At 39.3% G+C, this 16,848-nt stretch overlaps 2 protein-coding genes across 3 annotated transcripts in view; one reads left to right on the forward strand and one right to left on the reverse strand.

The window, feature by feature from the left end:
• Positions 1 to 16,848, forward strand: part of Vn (membrane-bound neuregulin protein vein) — a 325,672-nt gene that overhangs the window by 301,870 nt on the left and 6,954 nt on the right. The window contains exons 8-10 of the mRNA XM_083107515.1: positions 10,916 to 10,990; positions 11,736 to 12,103; positions 16,143 to 16,525. Coding sequence (XP_082963641.1) covers positions 10,916 to 10,968 — 53 coding nt within the window. The 3' untranslated portion in view covers positions 10,969 to 10,990; positions 11,736 to 12,103; positions 16,143 to 16,525. The remainder of the gene's footprint in view (positions 1 to 10,915; positions 10,991 to 11,735; positions 12,104 to 16,142; positions 16,526 to 16,848) is intronic.
• The window catches only part of Mad2 (mitotic arrest deficient 2), a 75,614-nt gene that overhangs the window by 50,365 nt on the left and 8,401 nt on the right, over positions 1 to 16,848 (reverse strand). The gene's annotated exons all lie outside the window — the stretch shown is intronic.

Below are 16,848 nucleotides of genomic sequence, written 5' to 3' on the forward strand. Positions count from 1 at the left end.
GCTCGATACGACGAAACAATTTGGCAAAGCTTCATCGTGAATACATAAATAAATTTCTTGCAACAAACTTAATGAACCTCACTGAACACGCAAGTTCATCTCGTCGCTTTGACGATCACAGATCAGTCTATCAATAATTAAACAACATAAATTACTCAAAAATTACTGGTACCTCGGTATACAACATTTCTGTTAATAAAAGATCCATCTTTTAGACAGAAAATATCCTTCGTAAAAAATCTACGCGTAAAAAATATGCGGAACGTCTCGTATGAAAAAAAAAAATACACCGCGCGCGATATCGCGTGCTGTAGAAAGAATTGAATTGGAAATTCAATTTCGTACATAGACGATCTTATCTTGGCGATGAGGGAAGAGCACGGGTGGATATTCAAAATCGGTATTCGATTTCTCCTGCTATTATTAAAGGTAAATAACCACCGGAAACGAATCGTCCTTTGCGCGGCGCAAACAGCGAAAAGTTGGAGTAAGGAGAAAGAAAAATAGACAAGAAAGAAAGAAAGAGAGAGAAAATCATCCTTCTCGCGTTCGCGCAAATTCCGTCGGTTTTCAAAAGATGCACAGAAAAGTTTTCGCGAGGAGAAATCGAAGTGTCTAATAGGGAACACGGGGAACATCGCGGATGAATACTGCCTGTCGCGTCTCGAGAAGGAACGAATATCGATTTATCGTCTCTCGAAAAGTTTTGCCCTCGATCGCACCGCGATTCGACTGTTGTTTGACTTTTGGGAAAGGAAAGACGCAATGGGATATGTTTCCTTCTTTCGAACCGATTGTAACTTCCCCTCACGAATCGCTGACGCGACGAACTTTCGATAAAACAACGGACGGATATCGCGTAATGCTCGAAGTTGCCGGAAGTTACCCCAGGAGATGTCCCGCGTTGTATCGCGTGGACGGAATAATACCCAAGATTTGCATAAAAGGAACGTTTACGTAAACGTTATATAGTTCCCTCCAACTGATATCTTAACTGACGTTTCATCCAAAACGCACTCTCGAAAACTCATAAATTAATGATAGTGACATATAAATCTCGCTTGTTCTTCAACAAAATGCGAGATTGAGAAATATACGTGCGGACATGAATAGTTTTATCAAACACTCGTCGAATTAATTAATTAATCTGCAACAGCTAAACGTCACGAATGAGCCTCTACTTCCGTCGACAGTTCCATCAGTCAACATTCGTCATTTTTAATACGTCACGACCGCTGTTGTTACATCTCGGACAAAAACCGGGGAGGAAATTCTGCGCAATGCAACGCTACATCTCGTGCCATTACCCTCCGACAAAGTTATCGGAGCCCGGTTACCTTCAACGTTGCGACAACTTGGAGCATTAACGTGCGGGCCGTGAAATTATGCCGCGCCGCACATCATCCGTAACGATACGGACGTTCGCATAATCGAACCAGCGTACACGCCGGTCCCGCATCGCCCCCCCCCCCAACCCCCGCCGACTCCCCCGTCCGCCCACACCGCCGACGGACGCACCCGGCAGCGCGTAAAGCAAAGCCAGTTCGGATGCAAATCTTCGTCCGTTTTGCATTTTGTCATCCGCTCGGTCTGACCCGGGGCGGCGAGAATCAGCCGGTGCAAGAGAGCGTTACAATGCGATTACGCAGTGGCGCTCAAGCGCTCGTCGCGCGATTCGTCAGATTATTCCGCTCGATGTTGTCATTATCTCACGAAATTCTATCGAGATGATTGACTGACTAAGAACACGAATTTGCATCTATGGGAGAAAAATATTCAAAGGTGTCGTTGGTGCCCAGTGAAGTTTTTACGCTCATGGGACTATTTTAAGTCAATGTTGCCACTATTTATACAATTGTATGGATTAATGACGTATAACAGTCCCATTCACATCTTTAAATGAGATATATTCGTAAATACCGAATATATTTACTAATATTGTTGGCGCATCTGATTCGATAAATCGTGGTGCTCCAGTTTGCGAAACTATTATAGTCAACGTTGCCATTATTTACGAAATTAACTAATAACAGAGACACGCGCATTCCCACTTGACCAAGAAATAATCAGAAAATGAACAGCAGCTATTGTTAGCTGAATATATCGCTAATGTAATCCAATAAACTTTGGTACCCTAGTTTACGAAATTATTTTAGTCGCAGTTATAGTTTAATATTATCTAATGATAGAGAACATCTACAGATTCATCTACATCTCTGTACGCAATGATAAATAAATCAAAACTATTAATGATTATATTATGCAAACTAATATAATTCAATCTTTGATGTTAAATCAATAATGCATCACAAAAGCACAAGTTGTTTCAACTATGAGAGAGATATATATTAGAGGAATTTGAAATAGTTTTTCCAATTTTTGATAGAGATACATTATCATTTTCTAAACTGTAGATTAAAAGAATATATATATGTGAATTTTTCCTTAATTTGAATATAATGCCGATTAATATATAATTTGATTAAAATATAAAAATTAATTATTATTAAAAATAAAATATAATTAAATTTTACATTTTACTCAAATTAATTTTTATTTAATTTTATATATATTTTATATTTTCATGAACTCCAAACTATGATATAATTCTAAAAAAAAAGTATTTTACATTTCGCATATGAGAAATTTTTATGACGTCTCTATAATTCGGCTTTATCGCTCGTCACGAGAAACGGTTTGTAGCGGAAATTCGGCAAACATACGAGGAATGATGCGCGAAGTGTCTGTTCGGTGGATAATCACGCTACACGAAAATTAAATGACGCAAAGCCGACGACGCAGAGCAAATTCACAGAGCATTCCGATACGAAGTATGAAGCGCCGACCACGATTGGGCAATCGAGCCCGGTATAAACGCGTAAAACGCGCCAAATGCGTGATGTAAATCTCGGTTCATTTTACATTACGTCACCAGCCGGCGAGAGGCGAGGCTGCTCGTAAATGACGCGGATGGTATAACATCGGTCCACGATTATGCGAGCAATGACACAGCTCTCACACACATTTACTGACTTTTACGAACGCGCGGAAAATTTACGTTCTACGTGCATACGTTATTTTCTATATAAATGCGCAAATTACACAGTTGAATAAATTAAAAGTTACAAATTAAATAGCAGCTATACCGCAATTTACATACAATGTTTTATTTTCACGCTTTTTTAAATACTTTACACATAAATCGAATTGAATAAAATTATGTAAACATATTAGGCGTCCGTAAAAGTCATTGCAAAATATTAAAACCGATAGGATCTTGAGTGATGACAAATTTCAAGTCGAATATTTTGTAAATGATTCCCATGGCATTTGACGTACCAAAAGAACATAATAATATCTGTCTATACAATTGGGGGAATAAAACATAACAGATTGAAAAAACCGAAAAAAGAGAGAAATAACAAACAGTGAAAATTAGCAAACTGGAGCAACGCCACTGAGGAAATGATGGGAACGAGTCGGCGTATTAACCGAACGAGCGTAATTCCTATCCAATTGAAAAATGCTGGGCCGCTCTGTGCGCGAAAACATCCCGAATAAATATTTATCCGACGGTACATTCATCATACAGCGCAGCGTTGCGCGCGTATTCCGGCAAATTGCTCGCCTGATGCACTTCACTTAGCAAAACCGTCAAAGGGTTGGTACGTACAACAATGCACAACCGCCGGCCGCATGGCCCGAATATGGACAGCGACGACGGAGGGAGAGTGATGATGGATCCGGTCACGGAACAAAAGGAATGAATTAAAGCGGGTGCGCACGTGTGTATGATGGAAGGTCACCAAATTAAAATGTATGAAGGGAGAAATATCGCTCGACGGCGGCGGAGTTAACGATATCCGTCGTTTAACCAATTTTAATCGTCAAACGAAGCGTAACTGGATACCGAGAGGCTGTGAAAATTTCGTTATTTTCAAATGTTTATACGTATATATATTTTTTTTTCAAGATGTAAATCCATGCAAGTGTGAAAGGTCCTGATATAGTTTGCTTCTTTTGAATTTTTGACTAAAGCATTTTTTTATATGACCAAAATAAAGTTCTGCGATGACTAGCACAAGTTTGAAAAAATATTAACAAGTTTAAGAAAAATCTGTACATGATAAATTTATTTACAAAGATACGAAAAAATGGAAAGAAAAAAAATGACTGGATATTTATCTTTGGCTGAAAAATTCAAAACGATTACGTCATTACATGTATACGTGACATAAAAAAAGAAAAAAACACGAGAAAAAATCTTTCGTGAAATACGCTAAAGATTTTAAGACAAATGTGGGAAATATTACTGCATGTTACACCATAACAGCACAGTTGATGTTGTGTCTCGATAATGTATATGGCAAATATTCGCTAACAGTTTAATACATTCGCGAACAGTACTAATCGCGGAAGTTATACATAATATAGGAGAGTTATATACATAAACCACAAATCTCCCCTTACGCAGTAATAGCAATACGAATGCAACTCGCATGAAGCTTAGGCTATTAAATCTATATCAGCTGTTTCGCAAAGCCCTATTTCTAGTTTAGCGCGAGCTTCGATAGACTTTCATAACATCATAGGCCATACGTGCTTTGTATTTTCGGGTACAAATTCCTTTAAAATGGATATGAGGAAAAAGAGAAGAATAAAAAATTCTTTGGCTTTTCTTTGCGATTTTCAAAATATAATTCACACTTGTATCTTTTCATGAGCTATAAAAAAAGATGAGAGACAATAACATTTTCCAAGCGATTATACTATCACTCAAAACAGTTTTCTTGCCATTCTCGATAAATTTTACGGACGCATTTTATCGTTTTAACGTCATCTTCACCACTGTAATCATAATTCGCCGTAACTTTATCCTAATGAATCTAGGTTTAACCTAGCATTTCGCGAGATTGAATATCCATTCTATTTGGATATTGATATTATTCCTCAAGAGAGGGAGAGAGAGAGAGAGGGGGGGGATTATTTCAGGACAGAGATAGATATTATTTCGTATGGCTACACAATGTGAACATCCCCAGATCGTGCTGGAATTATCTGACATATCTAGCCAAGAAACACTCGAATTTCTCGATAATGAAGTGGAAGTATCATTAACGAGCATAATTAAAATAGTGAATAATTAATACACTAATAAATTAAATAAATATAACAGAATATGAAATAACGAAAGAGATATTAAGCCAAACGAAATAATCAAACAACTCTTAATCTCCGAGACTGCTCTTTTGAACAGATCATCATCTCCAAGTTAATCGTTATTCGATAACATGACGTATACATCATTCAGTATTTTCGTATTTTTAATTTATCGCTCTTCGTGCGAAAACGCGTGGGAAATTCGGACACGTGTGAGTTTGATCAAGCTTCAATGGACCGCGGGATGCGCGCCTGCTGGATTAAATCGCATCTATCTCGCGCGAGCGTTACACGCGAATGATTACACGGATAACGCGACGTCACGCTCGGCAATCACTGAGCTAATGCTATAGACGGATCGTCTATTCGATCCGTGATGTAACCATCCTATGCGGACATCTTACGTCGATCTAATATGATAATGACATCTCGCCCAGAAGATGCAGCGCGATACTGGCTGAAATTGAATAGAGCATGTTTTATAGTCTTCATTAAAGGCAACCAAGGTGAAATAAGAGCGTGTGTCTACGGGTTGAGTGGATCGAAGGGTGAACCGTCGACAAGAAGACGAAATGAACATGTATGTACGTTTATATAACACACGTTGCGAGATTTCTCGTCGGCTGGGCTGGACTGGGTTATATGATGTTTACACGAACGGCTGACCAACCGCGCTGCTTTCACTCGGCAATGAATTCGCATTACGGTGGCGCCCGACGTATTAAACTATAACGACCGCCAGGACATTCAGTAGAACGGATATCCACCCTAAGCGAGAGACAGACTGCGAATAGTCACCCTGGTATTGTCATTGTATCGCGCGTCGTAATGGCCGCTTTTAAAACGTCAAACCGGCCGAATGGCCGGCAATAAGACATCTCGGAGGGATCATCTGAACGATGATCACACGACCATCTGGAACAAACGTTCGCGTCGCATTCAGCTAGCAAGATTGTCGAGTCGTGAATTTGTAGCGCGTTATTTTTCCTCTCGGGTTAAAAACTTGCCGTGTCTAGGTACAATCGTCATTTGAAGGTACCAAAAAATAGAGCTGAAATTATTGATTTTATTGATTAATTCTCAAATGACACGCAAGTATAAAACAGAGGAAGCAGATCAGATAAAATAGAACTAAGCACAACTCATGGTGATACTTCAGACAACTCATGATTGATACTTCAGACAAATAAAAATATATAGAAACATTTTTTCTGGATAATTCATATTATTATATTTCTTATTACGCAATCAAAAAGAAATAATAACTTCTCGTGTTTATATATCGTTAAAATAGCATCCAAGAAATTAAATAATATACATTAAAATAATACTATTTATTATATAAAAAATTAATATAAAATATTATGTAAAATTAATATTATATAAAACGAATAAAAAGTGTGAAAGCGCGTCCGAGTATCTTTTTCGAACATTTAGAAATAATCTGGGGCGAAGTTAATAGAGAAAGTTAATAGCGCTCGGCGCAGCACAAGTCATTCGTGGTATTAAAAAATGTCTGAAATACGGACACGCGCGGAAGTGCTTCCGTTCTCTTGGTAGCGCGACTAGCGAGACAATGGCCTTCCTCACTCCTTTCCGCCCTCTTTATGTAACACCAACAAAAGATCCTCGATACGCGACTCTCGTGCGCTCTCACAATGCTTCCCGTGACATCCGTAGTCTCCATACGCTCTGCCCAGGGTACACATTGGAGAAGCACATTTTTAAAAAGAGGAGGAAAAAAGAAAAGAAGATGGCTACCAGACGATAATTAATAACCCAGTTTTTCGTAGCAAAGGCAGGCATTCGCGTTTCACTATCTCGCGCGTGATCTTTTCTCGGATCAAATCAAACTCTATAGATTTCCGGCAGAGCAAAAAGGAACACGGAAAATCGTAGAGAGAGAAAAAGAGAGAGAGCACGCTCTCACCAACTCAAATCGTTCGAAGCGATCTAAACGAGATTTGCAGCTCTACTTTTCAATTTTGCCCCACCTGAAGGAGCCTTTTCATAGATTCTGCAAGATAGAAGCAACCGGGTAGGTAGGTAGGTAGGTAGATAGGTAGATAGGTAGGTAAGTAGGTATAGATAAGGTTTCTCCCGGCGAGAAAGAGAGAAGGGTGAGGCGCGCACCTGGAGGATGGTATCGTGAAGGAAGAGCCAAGGCGAAATCGTTGCGAGGAGAGGCACGCTCGTAAAGGGCGAGTACGTGGCAAGGAAGCGCAATTTTCGAATCGAGCATCGACCGCGCAAACACATCTCTCGTCGTTTTCGAAGGCGGTCAGGGAGACGCGCCAGTTGACGAATTCACCCCGTGAGGACCCGGCCGAGGCCACCACGGTCGGTCGAGCTTCGGTCGAGCGATGAGGGGGAGAGAAGGGGGAAAATGGGGAGGCAGTGGGCTCAGTCGGCCCTGGTAATACGATAGAGAGTTAGGTAGCCAGCTACGTTATACCTTGGCAAGCCCATTATATCGCTCTGGGAATCCTTTGGGAAATAGTCTATGGCGTTGCCGGCCCGGGCCCCGATCAACCGTGAAATGTAGTCCGATACGTATTACCGGCGCGGGCGGACGGGGGTTACAGCCCGATACGTTTCGCCGGCATCTGGCGTTGTACACCATCGCGCCGAGCCGCCGTTACCTTCCGCCAACGAAGAGAATTACTATGAGCCTACTACGCGCTTAGGATTCCGCCTTCGCCGGAATTGCCGCAATTTCTCTCTCGTTCGGCCTGAGCTCGTGTAGTTTGTCGTGCTTGAACATGCGACACGGTAACATATTAACCCACGATTGCTGCAGGTTAGACGTATTTTCGTAATGTAACGGCGGCCTCAACCTGACCCCAATAAATAAATGACGTCACAATCTATGATAGTCCAAATTTCGTTATTTTTGATTTCGCAAAATTAATCGTGAAATTTTCTCGGTAGAAATTAAAGGAAACCTGGTACATACGATTATATTTCGGTCTATATCCTGAAAAGATATTCAAGAGTTTAAAAAAAAAATGAATTTATCAGAATAGAATCTTACTCATTTTTAAAAAAGCCAAACATTAATTTTCGGAATTGACTCTACAAATGATCATAATTATATCGTTATTTTGGTAAAAAATAAAGAAGTAACCTCGTTACGAGTAAAAAAAAGAAGCAATATCGTAGAAGATAAAAAAATAATATTTTATATTCGAAAAATCGTTTCTCGTTAATTCTAACAATCGATTATGCGCAAGCAGACGAGTATTGACTATAGAAGAAAACGACCGCATCGCTACGTTTTGTCCGGCCTCGACAATGGAACTTTTATAAAAATGGCGCGAATAAGCGTTGGACAATATTTGATTAGATTTTACAAACAAACGCACTCGGACGAACGCTCGACATACATGTGTAATGAATTTACATCGCGCCCCGGCGCGATTGCCTCTTTTATGCATTCGAGAGAGCGGGCGCTTGTACCCTCCTCCGCCCTCGTCCTGCCCTCGTCCGCGAAACGATCATGAATTCAATGGTTTCCGATAACAGCGGAAGGGAGGGAGGGGGGAGGAGAAGGAGGGATAGAGAGAATATAAAACAAAAAGAAGCGCCCGCGTAATTTACATAGGGGAGCGTTTCGAAGGTAACGCGCACTTCGTCGCAAGCCGGGAAATAAATGTTTCTCCGATGCGCGCACATTTCTCGAGCGGAATCCTCGGGCGTACGGTGTGTCTTCTGAAATCAACAGACTTGGCGAAGTTTTCGAAGTCATCGATAACTTCGAGCGTCGCGAATAGGGCCGATATTGCGGATACGTCTCGCATAGAAAATTTTCTGACAACGGCACGTCGTTTATTTCAAGCCGCTGACGTTCACGATACATTGAATGATATTTAAACGAAACAAATAAATACTTTTGCTTTTATTTATCGAAGAAGAAGGCACCGCGAGAAAAAAATGTCGAAGTAGAAATTAAAAAAATAGTTATTTCTAAAGTTCTTGACTTCAAAACTTTAACGAAAACACGTGGAATTACTTTTATTTTGTTTTTAATAATGATTAATTAATTTTTATATTTTAATCAAATTTTATTGATCGATATTATATTCAGATTATATATAAATATATGTATGATTTTTTTCGTTAATCTGAATATAATGCCGATTAATATAATTTGATTAAGATATAAAAATTAATTTATTATTATTAAAAATAAAGTAAAAATAATTTCACGTTTTTTCATATATAAATATATAAATTCAGTTTGCGTTGAAAATTCTCTTTCTAGAGCTTCCTAGTTTTTCGACTTTATCTTACGACTGAAGAAAGGACTATCGTGGGTAATTCGTTCTATTACCTTACGGTAATACACCTAAACGCAGTCTTGGGCACGATTCTCCCATTCTCAGACTAAACACATGAATCCTAATGCGGTAAAGTCAGGACACTGCACAAATTCGCGAAACGACGCTAATAGCGGTCAAGCTGACTCCAACGGCACAATACCTGTATCGGTGCTATTATCCGCAAGTTTATTGAATGTTAAAGTTCTGTAGAGAATTCTCCATTTCGTCCGGTTAAATTTCGCCGTCAGTACGTCGTTGCTACGTAACCGGTAATTGGCACGTCAGGACAATGCGGTGTATCAGCGAAATTCCGCGCCGCAATGTTCATTTAATCAGAAACTACAATAGTAGTTGATCGGATTCCTTGCTACTGCGCGATCATTCAACGAATCAAACGTCGAGAATGAATAGACTCTCTTTTGCTCATAGCTAGATTGACTTGATACGATAAATCTGCCAGAGAATGCGAGTGATCAAATAGCATTGCTCAAACAATATTACCGCGCGAGTTAGTGTCGATTATTTGTTTAAACTCCAACAAGATTTTCTGTATCTCTTTTATTTTCCATATTTTATGACTTGAGTATGTATATGTATATAATTATGCATGATCAAAAAATTTTCCTGTGAGATTAAGATCTCTACAGATTTTTTTAGTACTTAAAATATATACTTATTTAAAAATATTTTTATTCATATGGAATTATCTATTATCTAGAAATATGCAATCATAAAAATAGTTTAATGTTTTCTTTTTTATGTACGTCATTATCGTGTGACGAGTAATATAATCTTAAAGCAGAACGAAAAGAGAGATTTACAGCGTTATTACAAATAATCCGCTTATGAAATTATTGTTAGAAGCTCATGTAAACGAGAGCGTCTACCTTTCGGCATAGCTATATAAGAGCCCTTAATACGCATTAGATGCAATAGGTGCAAACGGAATGATTCATGCCAACGACAGGAATAGAACTATTTCCCCTCACGTTCTCTTCTTCTTCAGGGTCGGTGAAGAGCCTTGAAGAGCTCGTGGGGTCAACAGTCGCTGTAGTACGAGGACGAGAAGCTCGTGTTTTTGCAAGCGTATGAATTTTTTCGACTCGACCCTATGGAAGTCGTATAAATTACGATACAGCGATTTTTTAGTCTTCGATTTAATCTGAAGAAAGTATTTCGAGAGATTGCATTGACTTTTAATAATAAAATCATAGACATTTATATTATGATAAATTACGATACATATTTTTAAAATGTGAAGCTTTTTTTATCATAAGCAGAAAAATGTGACTATTATAACACCGTATGTGCGAAAAAAGAACTAAGAGAGAGTTTAATATCTCGGTTATATATTTCAAGATCCACAGAAGAGATATTTGTTTCACACCAGACACTTAATGGAGGACTATTTTCTTTTCTTGCTCGCACTCAAGATATGGATAAGTTTTCTTCGTTCGCCGAGGACGTGACGCTCGCCCGCTTCTAGCGCATCTAGCGGCACTCTCAAGGTAAATTGATATATTTCTTATAAGATTAGATACGTCATTTTATCATAAAAAATATTTTACAATATATGACTTCAATAAATTCATTGGAGATTATTTCATTTTTTTTAACAATTAGTTTCGAATCAAATTCAAAAGATGTTATACGGCAAAACTCGTTAGAATCAATTGGAATAATAGAAGCTTTTTGATAAATTGAAAAATAATTCTCTCTCTTTTCTCTTTCGATAAAGAAATAAATCTATATTCTTATTTTTTTCTTGGAAAAATAATTTCATCCTTACGAATCTTTCTACTTGAAAGAGCGAATCGAATTTCTAATCATTATTAAGTGACTATTTACAATATCTGCAATTTTGTGAAGACTTAATTCGATCATGTAAATTAGAATTATTGCTGTCAATTTATTCTACGATCTTCGTTATCCCATTTAAGGATTTATAAATGTTCTACAGTTATACAGAATATTGATTCGCGAATGCGTGAATTATGCCGGAAATAAAAATGAACGAAACTATCAATGGACCAACGCGCGTTGACAACAAAACAAATCCCTCGCGGCGCGTGGAAGCTCTCGCAGCTTCCACGGATTCGCGTGAGCAATTACGAAATATTTAACGATTAGCTCGAGGCGTAAATCCGGCGCAGACGTCCGTCCGAATGCGTTTATCTGGATAATTCAACGCGCGCGACCGACGTGACGAGGAGAGAGCTAACCATCGATCTCTGGCGTTTTTTCTGCTTGCAGCTTGCACATCGGGACATTCATCGTGTTTTGTTTTGTTGTAGCCTCACCCACTCATCCCCTATCCCCCTACAGGTTCCTGCATCCGCGACTTCGTCCTCTCCGCGTCCCCTTCGGGGTCGCCTCCCATCAATGTGTCATCGCTATCCGCGGATCTTTCGCGTAGTTATCTCGAGCACTCGTCGCCGTCGCTCGCCCTTCGCCATCTCCTCCCGATTTCGCTCCCTCGAGCCACCCTCCTTCCACTCGTCATCCCTCTCGCCCGCTCCTTCCTTACATTTCGCCCACTGTCCACCGTCATCCCCGCGACATCGACTAGCTCCGAGACGACGACGCCGGCCATCGTCAACAACCACCATCGTTTCTCAAAGGTCAGTTATATGCAACTTTATTACGCCTTTATCGTGAGTGACGTTTTGCGAGAAATCTCGCGTTACACAGGGTATCCCAGGGTGACGGAGTGCTCTTTTAACGAGGGTTTTACGATCGCCTTTCGAGCGCGTCTTCTCTTGGCAAACTCGAAACGGGAGGACATTATTCTCGTCGTAAAGATTTCTAATTATCTAGGCGAATAAATCTTAACGCCTTAAGCCTTTATCGAGATAGATTCAAGTTAAAAGTCAAGTTGAAAAGTAACTGTTTATTTACATATTCGAAATTTTCCTCCGTCAAATCACTGAAAAAAATTCACTATGTAAAAATAACTTTATATAAAAATAGTTTATATATATTATATAAATATATTTTTATATAATATTTATATAATATTTATAAAATATAAATATTTTATAAATATTATATAAATATTATATAGAATATATAATATTATATAGATATTATATAGAAAATATTTATATTTTATAAATATTATATAAATATTATATAGAAATAATTTTATAGACTTAAGATTTCTCATTATAATATATTTTAATCAACTTCCATAAAAAAAATGTCGTCGCCTCGAGCGACATTATGAAACAGCTATCATTCTTCTTAGTTTTCCTTCTATTATCTGTCGTTGAAAGAACTTGCGGTGGTTCTGCGATACCCTGCATAACGGCAAAAAGTTGCCGCACGTCACCTCGCTGATGAACGAAGGAAGACGAAGCTGCTTTCGCGACGCGCTGATATAAAGGGGCTCAACGGGTTCCCTGTGATTTATCGTCTTGGCGAAGGGTAGCCGAGTCCTTGTGACACGAGTCACGTGCCGTGTTCAAAGTTAAAGTTGCGCGACTCGGCGAAAATGATCTTCAATGCTGAGGCGGGGTCGAAGGGGAGGAAGGGAGTAAATTTTTTGTAGGACTTCCTTGGATTGATGTCGATGGGGGAGTAATTTCGGGGGAGACTCTGTAAATGTATCCGCTTCCGATAAATCCGCCGTTTGCGTAAACATTTTATCGTCTATCCCCACAAGCCAGATTGCGAGGGAGAAGTAGAAGAAATATAGTTTCATGTTCGTTCTACACACTTGGCGTTATCTCCATCGCTTCTTCTCGGACGCGCTTTTATAGCCACCGAAGCCTTGAGAGGGTCACAATCGAATATCGATAACTATTCGAAGAAGGTATACGTACGCGCACGTACTTGGGGAGAAACATACGTAACTGTATATCTCATGCAATAACGTCCAGTGCTCCCCGGTGTCCTTAGACGGCGCTACGTCAGGCGGAAACGATACGGCTGACCGTTTTTCGTAAAGGAAAACCACGCTAAAAAGGAAGCCAAAGGGTAAAAGCTGAAAACTACGCGCGGTAGGAGAAAAGAGACCTATGGGGATACGAGCCGGATGTCTCTGCGGAGCTCCTTGCTAAGCTCGTAGCAGTCCTCGCGATGCCGAAAGCTCTTTGCGGGAAAGCCTCGTATCCTCGAAACGCACGTCGCATAAACGCTCCGCGTAAAAGGTACTGGCCGACGACCACGAAAATTCACGACGGGATTCCCTGTGTATTACCCAAAGGGAAAGGATACGAATCTCGCGGCACGAGCGAGTTTTCTCCTCGATATCTTGTTTTCTTCTTGCCTTGTGCACTTGTAAAGGACCGCGAAAATTTTTTGTTAGCCTTTTGGACGCGAATTATTTTATTACATTATCAGGAAATTATCAGGAATTATTTAATTACTATCAGAATTTAATATACTTTTCACAACTTCCTGCTTCTCTTTTCTTTCAAGGTTCATAGCATCACGTTCAATGCAGAAAGAGATAGAGAGAATCAGTTAAATTTCAATTAGAATTAATCAATGTTGGTGAGAATACCTTTAAGGTGCCAATGCCTGAATGTGCTATCGCACGTTGAGATGTTAGCTTTGTCAGATTCGACTGTGTCATGCTCCGAAGTAATCGCACGCAAAGTATCACGTGTTCTTGTAGCTGCGAAGAAGGAACGGGGAATTCAGACATGCATACATATATACAAAATATATACATATATATATATATATATATGTATGTATTCTTAATGTATCTGTAATGGACTTGCAAACTATTCAACGTGCGCGAAACTCGCGTTAACTTAAGCACGGCTACAAAGCCGATAGTTGTTAACTTCCGGGGATAAGACGAGGGAGAGCCTTGAGACAAGGTACAAGTGCTGATTACTGCGTCTGTTAAGGGTGGAAACTTTGTCGAAAGCGAAGGTTTCATTAATAATTTAATCAATAAAATATAAAATAAATATATAAGCGGCTCTCCCCACAAGTTTAATAAGGAACTTCGAGGGCCAACCAAAGATTTAATACGTCATCGTTATTATTATTCTTTAATTACATCACCATCTGTAAGATATTTAAAGCGTTTATAAAATTTATTCTCGAAACTCTCTACGACTTCGATCGATAAATTTGACGGTAACAACTGCGAGGTAAAAAACGTCCCTCGGCATAAATCAGGTAATAATTAACATATTAATTTTTAATTAACCTAAGCCAAACGACGTTGTCCCATGGAATTGATAACTGGCATTGGAGTGTCGGACGACCGCACAACTTTCCCGAAAGTAACAAACGATGGCTCGGATGTGTCAGGCCTGGTGATTAACGATAGCTCGCAGTTCGTGTTCTCCCGCTCATTGCTAACGATCACCGTCGATGTCAACGTGATTCATTTCATCAATTATCACCGGCCGGATCCTCATGGGAACGATGATGATGGCCGGACAATTTACCGATGATCCTCGATCGCTAGCATAGATCCCCGGTCAGGATTTTACGAGCTTGAACGATGACATTTCATCGAATTCTTATTGATCAGAGCATTTAAATGCGATATATGTGACATTTATGTAATGGATGTGTCGATTCTTTTGTGTGTCAACTGTATAACCATTATTCGCAAATCTTCTAGCAAAATTTTTTCACGCAAATACATTTTTTTTAAAGATTGAATTAACTGAAGACTTTTATTATATGACGGATGGTAATTTTATACATAGAATTTCTTTGATAAATAATATTAACAATAATATACATAATGCAAAGTATCGAATTAAATTTGGGCAGTGAAATGAAATTAACTTCTAAATACTCTGCTCGATCTTAATTGTCGAGTAGTTTAGCCTTTAATCTTTACCTTTACTCTTCAGATTGCTCGTTGATTCGCTAATTAAGATTCGAATGTAGCTTCGAGAATTTGTCAATAAGGCGCGATCCCTCCGACACCAAATGCCGCAAGAACCGAACTCGATGAGTCTAACGATCGTGGATAAGAGCTTAATGGTCCGTTCTAATTAGAAGGAAGGCCATTATCACCGTTCGGTACTTGACAAAACTGAGTCCGTAGACTGTCATCTATTATCTAATTCTAACTGCTCGTAACGAGTGTGTTTTAGCAATTTTTCGATAATTTACGAACTCGAAAAAAACAGAAAATAAGAAAAGAATGATCGAAATAAACAGTAAAGAAGTCGTTAGAAAGACTCGATTCTCTCGATTAAATAATTACGACAACGACGGTTAATTAAAAGTTTACAATGACCGGATCGTTTCCCAAAGTTAATTTCTCCTCAAGGCATTGGCTCGTTAACTACGCTAGTCTCAATTAAACTCTATCTCTTTTAAGGAGCGTGATGCGAAGAATTAAAAGACGCGACGAATCCGAAGAAGCTTTATTTGCAAGATAAATGTTTCGCTAAGAAATGAAGGTCCTATTCTTTAATAATAGCGATTATATTGCATATATATTCCAAGATTTTATATATTAATAAGATTTTTTTATTTATATTGCACATTTATTTCCCCGCATTTTCGAAAATTTACATTCTACGGTAAAATCAAGGCTTTCATGTTTGAATAAAATGTATTGTTTCTAATTTAATTTTTATAATCGCGAAGAAATGTTTAACAAATTTATTTAATGATTTATTATTAGCTACTTCCGCATTCGAACTGAATCATTCGATGTTTAATTCCTAGCGAAAGCGAACTCTGCCCCTTTCGCCTTCTCTCACCAGTATCCTCGAGGGAGGCCGGTGACCCTGATGCTCGTAGATAAACTTAATGGTTCCGTGCTAATTAGGCCGGAAAAAGCCGATGGCAGCTTTCGTGCTGCAGGAATAATTTGGCCCGCTACTTCCTGCCGCAGAAGAGCCTCAGGGGACGAAGCGAGCCGCCGACCAACGTCATCCTCGCGCATGCTGCATCCTGGACCGTCGTGAGTCCAAGTTTCGCGAGCTAGCCTGGACGAAAGCTATCGCGCTGAGCGCCCTTTTCCGCGGGATAAAGGATCCGGAAGAACGGCAAGAAGGAAAGTTTCAACCCTACGTCCGGAACTGTCTTCGTCCTGGATCACGACAAAGGTGAGAACGGAAACGTGCGATGGCACTTCGAGTTCGTGTGAAGAGGAATGTTGGCTGAAAGTTCGATAAAGATGCTTCTTCCTCGGGGCAGACACACGATCGATATTCGCCGAGTAAAGGGCATAAGTCAAGTATCCTACTGTTTTCGAGAAAAGCGAGTTAAAATTTATTTAAACTTTATTCCCTGATGTTTCTTCAGTTTGCCGCTAATAATCTACACGATTTGATAGCGTGATGATTAATTTCAAGATTGATGAAGTGCCATCGAGTTTTCACTTTTGCTTCACTTTTAAATAAAAGTAGAGGATGATTGTTTTCTCTTC

Source organism: Camponotus vicinus, unplaced genomic scaffold (genome assembly GCF_025532165.1).
Source record: "Camponotus vicinus isolate PSW18456_S1 unplaced genomic scaffold, iyCamVici1.0 SCAF_8, whole genome shotgun sequence".
Taxonomy (NCBI): Eukaryota; Metazoa; Arthropoda; class Insecta; order Hymenoptera; family Formicidae; genus Camponotus; species Camponotus vicinus.